This window comes from Bombus flavifrons, chromosome 9 (genome assembly GCF_040668555.2).
Source record: "Bombus flavifrons isolate JBK064 chromosome 9, iyBomFlav1_principal, whole genome shotgun sequence".
NCBI lineage: Eukaryota > Metazoa > Arthropoda > Insecta > Hymenoptera > Apidae > Bombus > Bombus flavifrons.
The window spans coordinates 13,341,082-13,360,014 of record NC_138450.1 but is presented as its reverse complement, the minus strand read 5'-3'; the positions used below and the strand labels follow the sequence as shown (position 1 = coordinate 13,360,014).

Below are 18,933 nucleotides of genomic sequence, written 5' to 3'. Positions count from 1 at the left end.
TAACGAATATCGAGACCTGTTTATAAATTTGTTTATATTGATTTATCTTCAGAATGTCTCCGGATCTCCAGTACGATCCTATTACGCCATCGCAAAAACTTGCCTTCAATATAGTCACATAAATTTAAATTTAAATTTACTGACTGATTGTATATACGGATAGAAAAGTCTGCATTGTTCAGATATTTACCAAGAATGACCGAATAAGAAAAAACCAGAGCTCGGGAAATAAGAAGCACTTCATCAAGTAACGTCCAGTTGAAAGCCGCATTGACAATTGTGGGACAAGTCACCTATAGTCTGTAAAGAAGTTTGGATTTTCTCGAGATCTTTTTCTTTAACAATCCATGTAAACTTTTCTAAACGTTTTACCATCTCTCACGAGATATTTTTTTTTCGCGCGTGCTAGTTTCTAAGTACATACAATCTTGGAAAAAGTTTTAGCTTTGAACTACAAAAGTTCTTTCAATTTTCACGGACTTCAGCGAACAGAACGGTTTAGTGTACCATGGGCACCAACTCACTCACTCTTTTACCCTAAAGCTGCAAACTTAACGTAATACTTGGTAACGCTCATATGAAACAGATCTGGACACTCACTAGGGAAAACCGTTCATCTTTTGATTCAAAAAATATCAAGATGGAGAGTGAGGAAAAGCCTCGTTCTGTGAAACAAACAGAAATAGATAGAGTGAGTCTGTCATTGTGTGAAATATTCGTAATATCTATGCATATGTATATACGTATTACGCTTGCGTAAAACGGGACCTTTTCTTGCTTTACATCTTGATTTTTTTCGACTCAAAAGATGAATGGTTCTATCAATGCTTTCAGTATCCAAGTGTCTATACTCCAGACGTGTTTATACAACCGTAGTCTCCAGTCGCCATAAGTTCCGATCAGTTTCGACGTTTTCGTGCCAAGTTTCGATTTAGTTACTGTACAATAAAAAAAGCTTTCCGTGAATTGCATTTCAAAAGTGTAGCAGCTTCCTGGACATCCAGTCGTGAGTACTATCTTATTTCAACTACTTACATTGACATTTTTATTTTCGTTCTATACTTTCGGAAAAATGTTGGATATTGCCGAGCGAGTTTTTCGGATTAATGTGTTTAATATACACAAACTTCTTTTATATTTATTATGTTATCTTATCAGAAATTACTATATTATCATAAATGCAATTTTGAAGGATATATTTTAACTAAATTTAAATTGATACGTCTTCAATAATCATGGCGATCACATTTGGATGCTTATGAGAACGTTCTCCTGAAGTTTACAAACTTCTATACTTAACGAAGGCATTTTAAAGTTTTCGTCAGCATCATTAACCTATTTAAGGAAAAATCATTTAATCCCTGTCTTTTTCTTTATTATTGTGTTTAATCTCGAATAGATTAATGCATTTTATTTGGTCCAATTCGACTTCTTACAACCTTAATATATTGGATATTCTCCCTTTTTATATACAAGTTTATATAGCATAATACTTTTGTGCACTATTTATATATTATGTAATAAGATGTATTTTCGATCACTTTGTATTTCATTTTGCGAAATATAATAAATATTGCAGTATGTTTGTTATTGGCTCTACGTTATTTCCAACAACTGCAGTTTTGATGTTTAAAACACATATCTGTTTTATATCATATGTTTTGTTGGATGTAATATCTTGGTATATTATAATACTGTTTATATTCTTCTAAGTTAATGAATTTGAATGTTTATAAAAGCATATTAATTATACATATTTAAAGCATATTTTTATGTATTCTGAATGATATTTAATACAATAATTTTAATTCGATCTATTTCAAATCTACTTCTTTGTCCTTTAAATAATTTTACCATTCATCTATTGAAAAATATAACGTAATTTTGGTTTTATATGTAATTATTTTACATAACTTCAACTTTTAAAAGGTTTTACTTATACTTGATAAAGGGGAAAGCATAAATATTGGCTAAATGTGACAAATATTTATATATATTCAGTCTTAATATGAACCTAAATTTTTTAAAGAGTCTAGTTATTAGAGTAATTCTGTTTATCTATAGCTTCTTTTTACATATTACTGTGTATTAATGTTATATTGCATTTGCATTGTCCGATATTTATTAATTTTCATATATTATTTCATATATATTACTTATAAATGTGTTACTGATTTTAGATTCTTTTGCGAGATATTTTGTGAATGAGTGTACCTTATCTATCAAAGAAATATATTGTACATATATCAGTATATAAGCAAATAATTGCATAATTATGAAATTTACATTGTTTGTATTTTAACAATGTATCTTATATCTACAAAATTTATAATGTTTTGCATTTAGTAACTTTTTAAAGGATATGATAATTATCTTATAACTATTTACTAAGTGCAGAAGATTAATAGACTGAACATTTAACTTATTATATTTTTATGTTAATGTATTTGTACAAATATTGGTGAATGTGTGTTTCTGATTTATACCGAACATATTTTGTATTATTTTATTGACTTGTAAGTATTCTGATGATGTGTAGTTCTTTCTACATCCATTTTACAAGTGTTTCTATTTCTTTGATCCTCTATATTTTACCTATTACAAAACAATAAAATCACTATTGAAATTTAAGAAATAAGTTTCTACATATTTTATTATTGTGGCGATTAAGAAAATTTTAGGTAATTTGTAACACATGGTTGAAACACATTTTATATTTATATATATAGTTCCAACTTTTATATTTTTGTAAAACTGCCTCAATATTGACTAAAACTTACAGATATTTTTAAACTGCTGTATGTATAATTTTTATTAATATGTTTAATTAATAATTCCTGAGACATTTTTTCATTTATGTATGATTGGTGATTGTACCATAAAAGGAAAACAAATAACTGAATAGAGATTTTTACTATATTTTATACACGTATGTGGTGGTAACTCTATAACAATTTTCTTTGAACATAAAATAGCGTCCAAACGGACTGCGGCCCTTAAAACAGTTTGGAATGCACTAGCAAACCATTTGCTAGAGTGAGAGAGATTTAAAAAATGCAAAATTGGAACCAATGGCAATTGTCAGCTGGTGCTGTTGCTACTCCAATGCCACAACCACCAGTTGGTTATGCTGTACCAGGAACAGATCCTACGGCTATGATGCAAGCATACATGCAGTATTATAATCAACCAGTAAGTATTTTATTAAATATCTCTATCTAATATATGAAAAAAATAAATCTTGCATTAATTGATATATATGAAATTTTCTTTGAAAATTTGACATGTTAATTACAATTTTGTTAAAATATTGTCATATGTACCTATTTTCCATTTAACTAATGAATTTATCAATTTATTTAACATAATATATAAATATTTCTATATTATATAATATATGTAGCATACCACAATTATACTGTTTTATTAGGCACCTAGTGGGTATACAGCTGAACAATGGGCTGCAGCTCAACAACAAAACTGGGCTCAGTGGCAGCAATGGCAGCAACAATATCAGCAATGGCAGGCACAGTATGGGGAGAAGGTATGTAAAAGGCATAAATAACACAAAAATGTATTCATTCATTAATTCAATTTTGAACTTTGTTTCAGTACCAAGAAACAATGAAACACATGTCAGCCCAGAACATGAGCTTAGCTAATCAGGTGTCACAGTTACCAATCGTACAACCTCCACCACCTCTTCCAAAAGAGGATACAAAACCGCCATTACCTCCTAATAATATGAACACATATCAATTTACAAGCATGCCTCCTCCACATCAAAACAATCTTCCATTATTTCCCGTTAAACAAAACGCGAATACACCAATGCAACAAACAAATATACAAAACTGTCCTCAAAATCCCCCTTTACCTCCAAATCAGCCACCATTACCTCCTGAAAATAACAATAGTAGTAAAGAAAATAATAGTTTAAATGGTAAACGCAGTAATAGTATCGGTAGTGAATCTAATAGTGCTAAAAAGTTGAAAATCGAAGATGAAGAACTAACTGAAGCTGAGAAAACATTTGACGCTCAGTTTAAACAGTGGGAGGAGCAGTTTAATAAGTGGAAACAGCAAAATGCTAATCATCCAGACAAGGTAAGTGATATTACAATTATTATTACATATCAGCTACAGAGAAAATCAAATATGATGACTAAAACATCAGTAAGTGATTTAGTGCTAGTTCTAGTTTTATTCGAAAAGGGATTATTTTATTATAGACCCAATACAAACAATACGAAGCTAAATGGACATCCTGGCGAGAGAAGCTTATCGAACGACGTGAACAAATGCGTAGAAAACGCGAGCAACAAAAGCAAACTGTTGTTAAAGTAGATATTGAAAAGAATAAAGGCTCGTCTGGTGATGATAAGATACTGAACATTCTATCTAGTACAGAAAATCAAGGATTAATTAACAATTTATTGGGTATTGGGAAAACTCTTGGCTTAACTGCAAAGCAGAGTATTAACGTACCTCCACCGCCACCGCCACCACCAGCAACAGAAACAGTAGCGTCTAACATTCAAACAGCAACTTCCTCTCAAGTATCACAGTCGTCGACAACTCAGCTACCAGTCATGAACATGATGTCTTCTAATATGACTTCGTCACCATGGAATTCTCAACAATGGACAGCACAGTATAATGCAGGCGTGAACGTATCGAATTTCTCTAACTTCCAAGCTATGACTGGAGTACCTCCACCTCCATTCAATATGCCACCAACTCAAATGCCTCCACCAAACTTTACACAACCGCCGCCGAATTTTCCAGCTATACCAAACTTTTCACAACCACCGCCAGGTTTTGTTAGCAATGACTCACGACAGAATCACAACGTACGACCTCCAGTTCCACCCAACATGCAAGGAAGGCCTCCTTCATTCGGAATGAATACTGGTAAAGGTCCAGATAATAATTTGATACACAACGAACGTCAAAATCAACCTGGTTCTATGAACAACTTTGACTCAGTAGGTCATCAGGGTAATTTCGGTATAAATGACGCTGGGCATCAAAAGGAAGGCATACCAGCAGAACGTTTTGGTCCAGATAGTATAAATGATCAACAAGGTAATCAATTTCGCAATGATATGTTTGGTCAACGAAATGAAAATTATAAATTAAACGATGAACGAGTATCTGAAGCCGAACAATTTAGAAGAGAAGATAGGAACTATCAAGAACACGGAAATAGTCAGTTCAATCAACAGAAAATGAACTTTAACAACGATAGATTTGCTTCTGGAAACGATCGGTTTGGGCTAGGAAACAATCGGTTTGGTCCAACGAATGATAGATTCGGACCTGGAAACGATCGGTTTGGGATGACAAATGATCGATTTGGACCTGGAGATAACAGATTCGTTGTTGGAAATGATAGATTTGGACCAGGAGGTGACAGGGTAGGACAAGGAACTGAAACTGGTAATGATCGTTTTGGAACAAACAATAATCGATTTGGTCCAAATAATGAACCTTATGGCCCTGGAGGTGATAGGTTTAATAGGAATAGTATGGATCGTTTTGACCAAAAAGATGTAGTAGATAATAGACGTGATAGTTTTCCAAATGTTCCAAGGGGTTTTAGTAGGAATAATCAATTTGAACCACCAGATAAATTTGCTCCAGAATTAAAGAAGCTTATGGAAAAAAGGAGAGCAGCGATGGACGTATTCAAACCAAGCTATTTTGATTCTGATAAAAGTAGCAGCGTTGGTTCACTGAGTGAAAGTTTTAAGAAGATTACAGGTGATTCTCCATTCATGAAATCTGCTGGAAACCAAAATTTGGGACCTCGTGGATCTTCTAACTTTGGACCAGGCGCACCTGGTAATTTCAGAATACCTGGAGATTTTAAGCTTCATGGAAATCCTGACTTTGGACCTCGTGCTCTTCTAGGAATTGTACGCAACAATTCGTTCGATTCGCGGGATTCATTCAAAGGATCGAATTCTAGTTCACAACAAATGCAAGATCTTATGCATACCGAATCTAGATCGGAAATGGTGAATATCGGAAACGACACGAATGTGAAGAACGAGGTTAAAAATGAATCTACTACTGTAGTAGAACAAGTTGCGGTAAATAATTCGAAATCGACTGAACAAAACGTCGATAATACACAAAAAGACAGTTCTGAGAACTATTCAATACAAAAAGACATTCCATTACTAGAAAAACCACCTTGGGTTAACGCTCAACTTTCTGAAGATAGCTTATTACAGAAGGATAGTATTAAGGAGGAAGAAATTCCGTCTACGAACTATAGCTCTTCAGAACAGGATCCACAGAATGCTTTCAAAGAACAAACAGAGGTAAAGCAAGAACTATCTAATAATGATAGTGAAAATACCGAGAAAAAACCTGAAGTGTTACCTTTTATGGGAGAAAATGATCTAAAACCTGAAGATTTAAATATGGAGCCACCGCCTGAATTACCCAATTTAGGTCCTGTTCTTACAGACACTAATGAACCTACTGATTCTGTACAAAGAACAGATGAACCATATGATGGAAAAGAGTCTTCCTTGAAATCATTTGTAAGTAACACTGAATCTTATGAACCAAGAGGACCTTTTGATTCTACATTTGGTCCAAGGGGAATGCCATTTAGACCAAGTACACCTTTTTTGAGTCCAAGAGGTCTTAACAATGTAAGATTTCCTATGTTTGAACCACCATTTAATTCTTCTGGTCCAAATCCGTACTCGTTAGGTCCTCGTGGACCCAATGATGTACAATTTGGTCCAAGAGCTTTGAATGATGGGCAATTTGACCCAAGAGGCTCGAGCGATGGACAGTTTGGTCCAAGAGCTTCGAATAATGCGCAATTTGGTCCTCGAGGTCTTGGTGATGGACAATATGGCCCTCGAGGTACTGGTGATGGACAATTTGGTCCAAGAGCTCCTAATGATGGGCAGTTCGGTCAACGAGGTCCAAACGATGCACAATTTGGCCCAAGGGGACCTAATGATGGACAATTTGGTCCTAGAAGTGTCAATGATGGAATGTTTGGACCAAGAGGTCCTAATGATGGACTATTTGGGATGAGAGGTCCCGTTGAAAATCAATTCGGTTTAAGAACTCCTAATAATGCACAGTTCGGACCTAGACCTTCGAATATTGGACAATTTGGCCCCAGATATGATGCTCAGTTAAGTTTAAGCAGACCTAATGATGGACAATTCGGTCTTAGAGGGACGAACGATGGTCAATTCGGGCCCCATGGGCCTAATAGTAGACCATTTGATAATCGAGGTTCTTGTGATCAGTTTATGCCCAGAGGACTTAACGAAGGACAGCCAAGATTTTCAGGACTCAATGATAGACTTTTTGGTTCACGACGCAATGATCCACCTTATCAACGAAGTCCAGGTGGTTCGAAAGGTGCAAACGACGGCCAGTTTTCAAATAGATTTAATGAAAAACAATTTGATAATTCTACTGATGGATGCTTTGGTTCACAGAGTTCTAATGATGCATATTTTGGTCCACGAGGTCCAATAGGTAGCTCAAATGACACCTCTTTCTTATCTCGAGGCCAACCTGACAGATCTTTTGATAATCGACAACTTGATATCAGAGGAATTGGAGAACTTAGATCAAAAGGACCAATTGATAATAATTCTGGTTCCAAGATACAGGGTACTTCAGAAATAAGTGGTGATGGTGGAGTATTCGCTAATAATGAGCAAATATCAATTGATGAAAGTATGCAACAGAGGCAATTCGATTCTAATGATGCGCAGAACTCAGTCTGGAGGCAACCATACTCTAAAAACAGCTTCGGAGATGTGGATCAAAGATCTGGAAGAGGCTATCTTGATAAATCCATGTTGCCTCAAAATGAATCATTTAGTCAGAGTATAGCGAACGATATAGAACGACGATCTCCTAAGAATGGAAATAAATGTAACGTTCCCGATAAAAGATCAGAGAGAAATATGAACGATATAACGGTGAGTGATTACAAGACTGGATACACAGAATCTTCATCAGGTTCTGATTATACAAAATTCGATAACTCAAATATATACGTGAAACGACCTATGGATAACAGACAAAGCCAAATCAGGTGTTCAGCTGTGAAAGAATTTTGTATAGAGAAACAATTTAATTATAATCATAGCGGGGCTAGCAGCGACAAGAAATTTATCGAACATATACCTGCTAAAGTAATAGATTATGCCCATACTTCCCGATCATCAAATCAAGATCACTTAACTCCTGTGCAATGTTTCGATTATGGACATGGCAACTTAAAACCTCTAGTGCCAGAGCATGAAGTGTATCCAAAGAAAGATTTTAGAAATTGGGAGGAGAATGAACAGAATTTAAAAGATTATACAGAGAAAATCAGGAGGTACGAATGTTATGCGAACAAAACAGAATCTAGGCATCCTCGAGACTACAAACAAAGAAGGAGTAGCGAAGAATTCATAGACGATAGAAAACCTGAAAGGGAACGCAGAGAGAAAGAGGACTATAAAGCGAAAGAACGTGATGATAGGATATTTGATCATACATCTGACAAAGATCAAGATAACCGCTATGATAAGAGTCCCATTAAAGGTAATTTGATGTTAAGTTGCAAAAATATACAGTTTTTCATATCAAGTATTATTATTGAAATCTGTAAAAATATATTCAGATAAAATATATAAGTATTTATTGGTATTTAGTTATTAAATTGTATAGACAATTTTATGTTTATTATCATTTTTCTCAAATGTAGAAAGAACGCGGGAAAGATGTGAACCATCTCAAAAGGAAACGACTAAAGAGAATGACAAAGATGAAGACAGGTATAGTACACCAAATATATTATTTATAAATTTATCTGCATACTTATGTATATAAATAAAGTACCATAAATTATTATTCATATTGTTTAACATTAATGTGAATTAATTACGTTTGAAAATATATAACTTTATTTAGATCGAAAGGAAATATAAACTGGCAGGAGAATTCGAACAAGAACGTCATAGATACAAAGCCATCAGAGAACAGGTATGTTTTTTTGATTATTAAATGCGTCCTAAATGTTTTAGTCTTTGAAATATTGTAAAATAAACGCTTTCATGACTTTTGTGTTCTTAAATTTACATTTCAATACACATTGGTGTCCATCTGTAGATATAATGTTTCTGACAAGTATTGCATTTTGCATAAAGTATGAAGACTTATTTATGCAAATTCATACCCTCTCTCTCTCTCTCTCTCTGTGTCTCTCTTTTTCTCTGTTTTCAAACTGCTAAAATGCAGTTGTAAAATGTCATAATGCATACTTTTATTCATCGTGTCAATATTATTGGCACATAAAAATATTTCGAAAACCATTGGTTTTCTTCATTAACAATGTTATATATACATATATACATGTATTTTTATGTGGCTATATTATTAATGCCACTATATTGATTAATATTATGTAATCACATATTAAACCACGAAAATTTTATTTATACGCGTAATGCAAATGAAAACTATTTCTGAAAATTATTTATGCTTCTGCTATTTTATAATATATATCGTAAAATTTTTTAGAATTAAACGCACGGATCACATAGCGGCATAATACAAACACGTTTCATTTTAATCTGTTCGTATTATGTGCAAACATGTTTCTTGTGATTTAATTCATTTACTTTAATAAGATAACATGGAAAACATTTGCTATTTTCAGGTGATGGCTATTTTTTAAAATAGCTTCCAGAAGGTTTCACTTATTTATTGTGCTTAATACAATTTTGAAACTTTTTAATATCGTAATACCTTGTGCAAAAAACATCAAATATAGCACATTTAAATTTGAATATACCAGTCCTTACTACTTACAATTATTTATCTCTATTGTTATTTCTTTTCCGTTATGTTGTACAAAAAGAGTATTATACGTTCTTTATTCTATACTTAAAGATTATAAGTAGATTATATAAAAACCTTTTAAATAAGTTGACATTGTTTATTACAGTGTTACAGATGCTCAGCATAATGTGTTGGAATCTACACCAAAAACTTTGGAATTGGCAAAAACACCAAACTGCACAATGGTGGATGACTTATTGTGCCCTCCAGGTCGTCAGAACAGACCACCAAAAATAGCTATAATTTTAAGGGGTCCACCAGGCAGTGGAAAATCTTTTGTGGCGAAACTTATTAAGGTAAAGTTATATTTATTAAGATATAATTTACTTTGTCTTATAAATAACGATACAATTTCGAACATATCTTTTCATAGGATAAGGAAGTTGAACAAGGAGGTTCTGCACCACGAATATTAAGTCTTGATGATTATTTCTTGGTAGAGAAAGAGATAGAATCCACAGATGATAATGGAAAGAAAGTTACAGTTAAGGTATAAAACAAATTATTATTTTTTTAATTAAATTTAAAGTTTTAAGCACAAATAAATTGCAGCACTTTTTGATTTAATAAACTTTACAGGAAATGGTCTATGAGTACGAGGAAGCAATGGAGCAAAGTTACATCACATCTCTTGTTAAAGCTTTTAAAAAGAATATTACCGATGGTTTCTTTAATTTCATTATATTGGATTGTATCAACGAAAAAATATCCGATTATGAAGAAATGTGGAGTTTTGCTAAAACAAAAGGCTTCAAAGTAAGTTTTCATTGCAGCATCAAAATTTGAATAAATGAGAACAGAGAACAGTTCTTTGTTAATATCTTTTTTACATAAATTTTTATAGGTGTATGTTTGTGAGATGGAAATGGATTTACAAATTTGTTTAAAAAGAAATATTCATAATCGCACAGAAGATGAAATAAATAGAATTATAGATTATTTTGAGCCAACTCCAAGTTATCATCAAAAATTGGATGTTAACTCTATGTTACAGGAACAAGCAATTGAAGAAGTATATTTGTTTTTATTAGGTTGTATATTTATCTTTTCAGATTCATATTAATTATTTACCTGATTTTAGGTTCATATGGAAGACACTGAAGAAACCCAGGAGAAATCTCCACAACAAAATGAAGATAGTCAAGATAGTCAAGATGATACTCAAGATACTATTGTAATTTACCAATTTCATACATATATATTTTTATAAATATTAGGTTCATGATATATATATATATATACTGTTATCCATTTATAGGGGGTTAGCAAGTGGGAACGTATGGAAGCAGAGGACAAATTAGGTACTTTATTATATACTTTAGAAGATATTAATATATCTTACAAACAATCTATATCTTGTCTAACGTTATTAATTATATCAATTTAAAATAGATCGTTTGGATGGGCTTGCAAAAAAGAAAAATGAAGGGAAGATGCAAACTATGAAAGATTTCCTTCAAGTTCCTGACTATTATAATATGGAAGATACTCCTGGCAAAAAACGTGTAAGTATATTTTTGTTTGATTTATCGATAAAATATACAGGTAAATTTATCATGAACTGTTGGATTTGATAGGTACGTTGGGCAGATTTGGAAGAACGGAAAGAACAAGAAAAAATGCGCGCTGTAGGATTTGTAGTCGGTCATACAAATTGGGATCGTATGATGGATCCCACAAAAGGAGGAAGCGCCTTAACACGCACAAAGTATATATGATTTAACTTTACCTCTAGGTTATCTAGAAAAAATTACAAAGATTGATATTATTCGCGTGTAAGTTCTAGTCTACAAATTTACACGATTATTTATTAAGACCCGAAAGAACGAATCTTTTTGCATTTTTACAAAGAACGAAGAATACTTCGTATTTAGAAATAAGATGTATGTAAAAGTGGATTTATAGAATTTACAATTAATTAAAGCTTATGTAAAAAGTTGCATTACGTAACATCAGAAAGAGTGTTTATGTTACAGTATTATTGATATCGTATAAAGACTGTTCTTTTAGCATAATTAAATTAAATGTTGCAATTAAATGTTACAATTTTATAAAATTTCCTACGAATCTGTTAATGTTGTGATATCTTTGCAAAGAAATACTCCTAAAATTGGGCAAATCTTACATTATTGTATTGACAACAATTTGTTTCAATGAAAAACATATACAATGACAAAGCATTACGTTTGTATCTATGTAATTACATATATGTTTGTATATGTTTCCATAAATTTTTCTTTTTTCTTTTCCTTTTCGGAAAAGAATATTCAAATTTCATTTTAGAGATTGCGTATAAGGTGATGTATGAGCATCATTTTAACTTTCCTATAGTCTATAATGTGTATTTTTACAAATGTAAAAGATCTTTTTGTACATTTATACATGAACAGTATTTTTTCTGATCTAATTTTTTTTAATTATATAAAAATTTCCTAAAATCATGGATGTTGTTTTATTCTAAGCATTTAGAGTTTCGTTGTTACTATAAGTATTTTTTTTTTAATATATATCTTTATACAGATATTAAATATTCAATGCCTTATATGATCATTATTATATTGCAGGTTTTTCTCACTATCATAATGACATATTTTTATTCGACTACAGTAGTGTACAGAAGTGAACACGAGATGTCTTCAAACTTTCAAATTCTTCAGATGATGTATGGTTCTAATATAGCCTTATAGAAAATCTAGGCTAGTGTAAATCTTGTTAATTTATGTAAAGCATGCTGTAATTATTGTACATAATATTAATGAAATTGTTTTCACGATACATTTCTATGTTTACTTCATGCATAATAATAATAATGTATAAGATACACTGAAAGCTTAAATATACGTGATAATCGTACACTGCCCGTTCAGGATTGTAGCATTATGAAGATATACTCATTATTCGATTCAAAGAATAATTATATCGATAAAGTAAAAAAAGAGAATAATAAATTGTAGAAAATTGTTTAATACTTTATAATTATTATTATAATTACATTAGATTTGTTTTTCGAAAATAGAAAAATGTTTACTTACAAATTTGTACGATGTTGAATATTTAATAGAAAAAAAATATGTACAAACATATACATATGTATATATATAATTATGATACTTTTCAATCATACTTTTTAAATCAGTATTTTGGACAAAAATGTTAAATTAATCTTTTTTTTGTATGTATATATATATATATATACATATATAATATCGTATTTGAATTATTTTTGTAAGGAATGAAGCAATGTAAAAGTAATAATGAATAATTTTATGTATCTTTTATGTATTATAATAGTATAATGTTTATTAATAATAATAATACTTATTAATATTTAGTAGTAGTATAATATATTTCATATTATTGTGCATTTAACAATATTACATAATCAAGATTGAGAATTTTTAGTATTCTAAATTTTAGTACATCTAAAATTTCATATATGCACTTAAAATATGCGGGTTTGCGTGTGGCGCCTTTTTGTGGCACTAACATGGCATTCCGTTACAATGTACAGTTGCCTTAAAACTTCTCGATGTTTACGTTTCATCGTATCTTATAGTTTTTGCTCTAAGGTTTCTTCCAGTGTCTGTCTGACGTGTACAAAAATCAAAGTGCACGATCACCAGTAGGTTAGATTGTAACATCAAATCAAACATTTTTTTATTACTAAGAAATCGTATAATCATGCTCGACTTATTTACTATATTCAGTAAAGGTGGTATTGTTCTATGGTGTTTCCAAAGCACCTCGCAAATATTTGCTCCTAGTGTTAACGCTCTAATACGAAGTGTCATATTGCAAGTAAGTGTTGCTGTCAATGATATTTATTTTTTTGAATTTCGTTACGTCCATATGGAATACTATTAAAAGTTTGATCTTAATGTTGAAGAGGGATTAAATTCAAAAAAAGGAGTAGCTTCCATATTTAAATAATCGATCAATTAAACAACTAATATTTATCATAATGACATTTTGTATGTTTTTTTTTGCAGGAACGTACGGGAAATCATACTTTTGAATACGATTCTTTACGCTTGCAGTATAAACTCGATAACGAGTTTGAGCTAGTGTTTGTTGTTGCATATCAAAAGATACTACAATTGTCGTATGTAGACAAATTTTTAAACGACATCCATTTAGAATTTAGAGATAGATTCAAAAATGAATTGGAGAACTCTAAGTGGTTTTACAATTTCGAATTTCAAAATAATTATGAACATGTACTTGCTATGGCTGAACAATGGGCACGAACTCAGGCTAAGATACCTAAACAAATGCGTACTTTTGATGAAAGTCAAAAATCAAAAAAGACTGTTGCCAGTATGATTGAACGGAAAGATGACAAAGATAATAAAAAGCAGGGTATGTAATGAATGTAATTTGGAGATTTTATTCAATGTCTCTTTTATTTAGTTCAAATGCTTTGCCTTTAGTAAGCTTAAGATATTACTAATTACTTTGTTTCTGTAGCTTAACACTATCTGTATATTCTTTTTACATTATTATTTCTTTTTTATATTGGAAGGCTTAAAATGGTTTAGGTATAATTCTTTATATAATACAAGTAGTTCTATTATTTATGATTATAACAGTGCCAATGGTTTTTTGAAGTAATCTAGAATTACTTTTTATTAGCCTTTTCATTTATTTTTTACTGTTGAGTATTTTAAGCTGCTGAGGATATTTGTCTAGGATTTAATATAGAATCACAAGCAATTTTCATTTAGGTAGTAATATGTCCTTTCCAATGTGGGTATCACTAACAGGAAATGGGGATCTTCGCTTCTAGGTAAAAGGAAGACGGGAGTTAGTACTAATAGAGATGATCAAAGTAAGTGATTTTGGATTTTACATACACACGTAATCTGCTGCATAGATGAATTATATGTTACTGCTATGGATTAACAATATTAACAGTGACTGGGTCTATGAGAGAATTAATATCTTCCATGTTATGATATAAGTTAAATATTCCCAATAATGAATTATTAAATTTTAAAAAGATAATTAAATGTCTGTAACAGTTCGTCTATTTTCCTTTTTCTTTCTAGTAATTTTTAGTCTTTTATGTTCTGACCTTTATTTAATTCCACAGTGAAAATTCAAGAGGTCCCTAAACAGGATTTGTCAAACAATCAAGTAAATCATAACGGAGAAATGGATGAAGAAGTTTTAATCGCAAACCGTATGAAATTGGCTCAAAAAATGAATAATCAAAAGAAAAAAGTTGATAAACAGTGAGTTTCTTACATTTAGAAACAATAAATTTTGTACTGTATGAAATAATATGCTATATACAATATTTATGTTTCATAGAAAAAGCCAAAAACCTGAGAAAGCTGGCAAGAAACCCCGTGTGTGGGAATTAGGTGGAACTATCAAAGATCTTGCTGCTTTGGAACGCACCAAAGATAAACCAGAAGAAAGTGGCGATTATGTGGGAGCTGATAAAACAGTATAAATTATTTATTTTTAATTAAATAATTGTTTAATAATTTATTCATAATTAAAGAATGGAATTTTCAAAATTATCTTTTTAGTTAGTAGGCCAGATGAAAGGTGGCATTCGTGATATAGTAGTTGAAAGTGATTCCGAGGATGAGTCTGACGAAGAAATGGAGAATCCCAAACCCCAAGTACAAAAGAAAAGCAACAGTATGTTTTCAATGTTCAAGAGTTTGGTTGGTAACAAGTCTTTGAAACACGAGGATATGGCTCCAGTTTTGGAAAAATTAAAAGATCACTTGATTTCGAAAAACGTAGCAGCTGATATTGCTCAAAAATTGTGCGATTCTGTCGGTGTAAAGCTCGAAGGAAAAGTACTTGGTACGTTCGATAGCGTGACTAGTACCGTCAAAGCCACGCTGACCGACGCATTGGTGCAAATACTGTCTCCAAAGAGACGTGTGGATATTCTGCGAGACGCAATGGAAGCAAAAAAAAATAACAGACCTTATGTTATGACTTTCTGCGGCGTAAATGGGGTGGGAAAATCCACAAATCTAGCGAAAATTTGTTTTTGGCTTATAGAGAATAATTTTCGTGTGTTAATTGCAGCGTGTGATACATTTAGGTGCCTTATTTATTTACCACAGTTCCTATTTCATTAATTTTTTATTTTAATATAGACGTGTTGTATTTTCAAATAATTTCATTTCAGAGCTGGTGCAGTTGAACAATTGAGAACTCATATGCGCCATTTAAATGCTCTTCATCCGCCAGAGAAGCATGAAAATCAATCTATGGTTCAATTGTATGAAAAAGGTTATGGGAAAGATGCTGCTGGTATTGCCATGGAAGCGATCCGTTTTGCTAAGGATCTGAAAATCGATGTAGTTTTGGTGGATACCGCGGGCAGAATGCAAGATAACGAACCATTAATGAGAGCCTTGACTAAGTTGATCAAAGTAAACGAACCAGATTTAGTACTCTTTGTTGGCGAAGCTCTTGTTGGAAACGAAGCTGTTGACCAATTGGTAAAATTTAATCAAGCACTAGCCGATCATAGTCAATCCACCAATCCTCATATCATTGATGGCATCGTGTTAACTAAATTTGATACAATCGATGATAAGGTGAATAGAATCTATCAACAGGATATAATTAAATATTTATCACGATATATTATTATACTGTTTATTGTTATTGGTTTTCAGGTAGGCGCGGCAATTTCTATGACGTATATTACTGGACAACCCATCGTTTTTGTTGGGACAGGGCAAACTTATACTGATTTGAAGTCATTAAACGCAAAAGCTGTGGTACATGCATTAATGAAGTAATTGTTGATTTGAATAATAAAAGACGATATTAAAATTATTATATAAAAAATTAATTAAAATTTCAATGGATTGTTATCAATTATTTCGTGGAATTAATTATCTCTATTATAATAATAATTACAATTATATACAAAAAGTTTAGCAAGAATATATATTATATATATATTAATAATATATATATTATCGTGTTTAAATACATATGTATTATTTTTGATTATCTTTCATCAATTTATATTGCTCTTATGATAAATTTTTTAATACGCTAGCGTTTAAACGACTCGGTAAATACTGCTATTCCTAGAATCGCTCGAATTCGTTATAAATGATTTATGATATAAATTTATGGTGTTTTCTAAGAAATATAAATAATGTGATTAAAAAAAGAAGATGGAATGCCATACATTCTTCGTATGCTTCGCTTTTCTTTCAACAATTATTTTATTTTGTATGCTCTGTCTGTAATATTGATTTTTCACTTTCTTGTCACTTGTTGAATACGTAGCATATAAATTGACTGTTCTTCTTGCAAGAATATTGTTGCACCAGTGAAAATGCGTCGTATATGTAATGTTTAACAAATTGTTTAATAAATTTTACAAGTTTTCCTAAGTTCAGGGTTCTATTTTTGTCATTTATTTGCATTCACGTGCAAGCGTAATACTTTTGCTGTTGTTGATAACAAGGACTCGTCTCAGATATGGGCCATCGGTAATTGGTCGCTGCCATAGCTGTTGCCTTCCTTGATTTTCGACTCCTGCGTGGCTTCCTCTTCCAATTCCCAATTGGCTTCATCGTCGAATTTTTGCTCCTCGGAAATCGAACCGCAGATCGACATCCGCATCATTAAACCTACGCAAGAATTTATTTGTCCCAGTGCGATATCGATATGATTTTAAAGCGAGCTATGTATAAATTTACATTTCTTTTCTGCGTATCCTCTTCCAGAAGAAGAAAGAAATAAAAAAAAAGGAGAATAACGTACAATGTCCTAGAGAATGTGATTACAATTAAAATTGAAAGAAAAGAAATTTAGAAATTTCTATAAATTTGCATTGTTGATTCTGTGAAATTGAGTAAATATTTAGATGCCGATTAATATTCTAATAACTGTTTATGTTCCTTCTTTTAATTCGAGAAAGATCCAACGAGGAGTTGTGCAATTTATTATTTTCAAAATGTCATCTGGATTATCAATGAGAAATGATTACCTGTTACTAATCCTGAAACGATGGCTATTCCCACTGTAATTACTAGTACTAATAATTGATAGCCAGCCTGTTCCCCTGCTGTTCTGTTAAAGCCAGCTGATATACCATAATTGTCTCTCATCTCGGCCAACTTTGCTTCAGAGTTTGGTGCTCGCGCGGGGAAGATCTAACAAGAAGAAGCGAGATAAATTTTCTATGAAATAATATGCGAATTGAAGATCACTCGTGATTTTCAGCAGGTAAATTGCGAAAGTAAATTGCAAGTAAATTGTATAATTCTGAATCTTTCAGTAATAACGATAAACTTACATACGTAAATCATATTTTATACAATATCATTTTTATCAAAATCATTCAAAAGCCTTCAACGTACACTTCATGATAACGACGTATTATTTTTTAGATGTTTGCCGCCATCTGACTTTGAAGACAAATTTCAAATGTCGCTACTGTAGCGACATTCATCTTTGAAGAGAAATTTAAAATTTGTCTTCAAAGTCGGATGGCGGCAGTATGACGGCTTTAAATATTTAATGCTTCGACTAATTAATAGTGTCATCAGAAAAATATGCCGATCGTATAAAAAATCGATCAGTACCTCGAGCTGAGTTATAACAGATATTTAGATCGTACGTTTAGCCAGTGAAAATGTGAGTGAGAATGTGTAGACATCAGACGATATCTATATAGTAACTTGAAGTCACGTAGCTATCGGGTATCGAGTGTATGATTGCTTATAACGAGAGAATTTATATGGCAAGTAATGATTGTGTTGAGAAATAGGAATACCGACAAGTAATGTATCTTGAGAAATAGGAATATTGTTCCTAGAATAGCTAGTCACGGAATGGAGAACGTAATGGTGCCCTCTGGTACAGCACAGAGTATAGCGCTTACTTCAGAACTTCCGACACATATGTATACGGCTTGCATACGGTCTTTATACAGGCTTGCAGTGATTCGGTCACGCAGTATTCCATATCCTAACATCAAAAATTTCCAATATACCAAAAGAAAAGGGAAGCATAGATCGAAATGTTAAAAATCATTTCTAACCT

At 31.9% G+C, this 18,933-nt stretch overlaps 3 protein-coding genes across 11 annotated transcripts in view; 2 read left to right on the top strand and 1 right to left on the bottom strand.

Moving 5' to 3' along the window:
* The first annotated feature begins 578 nt into the window (after positions 1–578).
* Positions 579–12,915, top strand: LOC138183435 (uncharacterized). 3 transcript variants are annotated; one of them, XM_069120330.1, is made up of 17 exons: positions 579–691; positions 835–1,006; positions 2,976–3,192; positions 3,431–3,544; positions 3,613–4,107; positions 4,233–8,589; positions 8,753–8,822; positions 8,959–9,030; positions 9,995–10,184; positions 10,262–10,378; positions 10,468–10,644; positions 10,733–10,900; positions 10,970–11,062; positions 11,147–11,189; positions 11,281–11,393; positions 11,466–11,596; positions 12,453–12,913. In XM_069120330.1, exons 3-17 carry the CDS (start codon positions 3,055–3,057, stop codon positions 12,469–12,471), a joined length of 6,297 nt encoding a protein of 2,098 aa, XP_068976431.1. In that variant the 5' UTR covers positions 579–691; positions 835–1,006; positions 2,976–3,054; the 3' UTR covers positions 12,472–12,913. The 3 variants fall into 3 exon arrangements, 2 of the variants coding, with proteins under 2 accessions (XP_068976431.1, XP_068976429.1); XR_011174064.1 differs by having other exon boundaries at positions 632–1,006; positions 11,466–11,663; positions 12,453–12,915; XM_069120328.1 differs by having other exon boundaries at positions 632–1,006.
* A 522-nt stretch (positions 12,916–13,437) lies between these two features.
* Positions 13,438–16,749, top strand: SrpRalpha (signal recognition particle receptor alpha). 2 transcript variants are annotated; one of them, XM_069120333.1, is made up of 8 exons: positions 13,439–13,686; positions 13,878–14,247; positions 14,675–14,716; positions 14,981–15,122; positions 15,202–15,340; positions 15,426–15,958; positions 16,046–16,460; positions 16,542–16,749. In XM_069120333.1, exons 1-8 carry the CDS (start codon positions 13,570–13,572, stop codon positions 16,665–16,667), a joined length of 1,884 nt encoding a protein of 627 aa, XP_068976434.1. In that variant the 5' UTR covers positions 13,439–13,569; the 3' UTR covers positions 16,668–16,749. The 2 variants fall into 2 exon arrangements, with proteins under 2 accessions (XP_068976435.1, XP_068976434.1); XM_069120334.1 differs by lacking the exon at positions 14,675–14,716 and having other exon boundaries at positions 13,438–13,686.
* Positions 16,750–17,228: 479 nt separating this feature from the next.
* Positions 17,229–18,933, bottom strand: part of Rh50 (Rhesus blood group-associated glycoprotein Rh50) — a 42,669-nt gene continuing 40,964 nt past the window's right edge. For all 6 annotated transcript variants that reach the window (XM_069120660.1, XM_069120659.1, XM_069120657.1 and 3 more), the window contains 2 exons: positions 17,876–18,041; positions 17,229–17,516 (listed from right to left, as the gene is read on the bottom strand). In XM_069120660.1, the coding sequence (XP_068976761.1) occupies positions 17,359–17,516; positions 17,876–18,041 (324 nt within the window). In that variant the 3' untranslated portion in view covers positions 17,229–17,358. The remainder of the gene's footprint in view (positions 17,517–17,875; positions 18,042–18,933) is intronic.

Coding starts and splice junctions, on each gene's coding strand:
- LOC138183435 (XM_069120330.1), top strand. CDS start 3,055: ATGCAAAATTGGAACCAATGGCAATTGTCAGCTGGTGCTGTTGCTACT. Junction 3,545..3,612: donor AGGCACAGTATGGGGAGAAG/GTATGTAAAAGG, acceptor ACTTTGTTTCAG/TACCAAGAAACAATGAAACA. Junction 9,031..9,994: donor ACAAAGCCATCAGAGAACAG/GTATGTTTTTTT, acceptor TGTTTATTACAG/TGTTACAGATGCTCAGCATA.
- SrpRalpha (XM_069120333.1), top strand. CDS start 13,570: ATGCTCGACTTATTTACTATATTCAGTAAAGGTGGTATTGTTCTATGG. Junction 15,341..15,425: donor ATGTGGGAGCTGATAAAACA/GTATAAATTATT, acceptor TTATCTTTTTAG/TTAGTAGGCCAGATGAAAGG. Junction 16,461..16,541: donor TTGATACAATCGATGATAAG/GTGAATAGAATC, acceptor ATTGGTTTTCAG/GTAGGCGCGGCAATTTCTAT.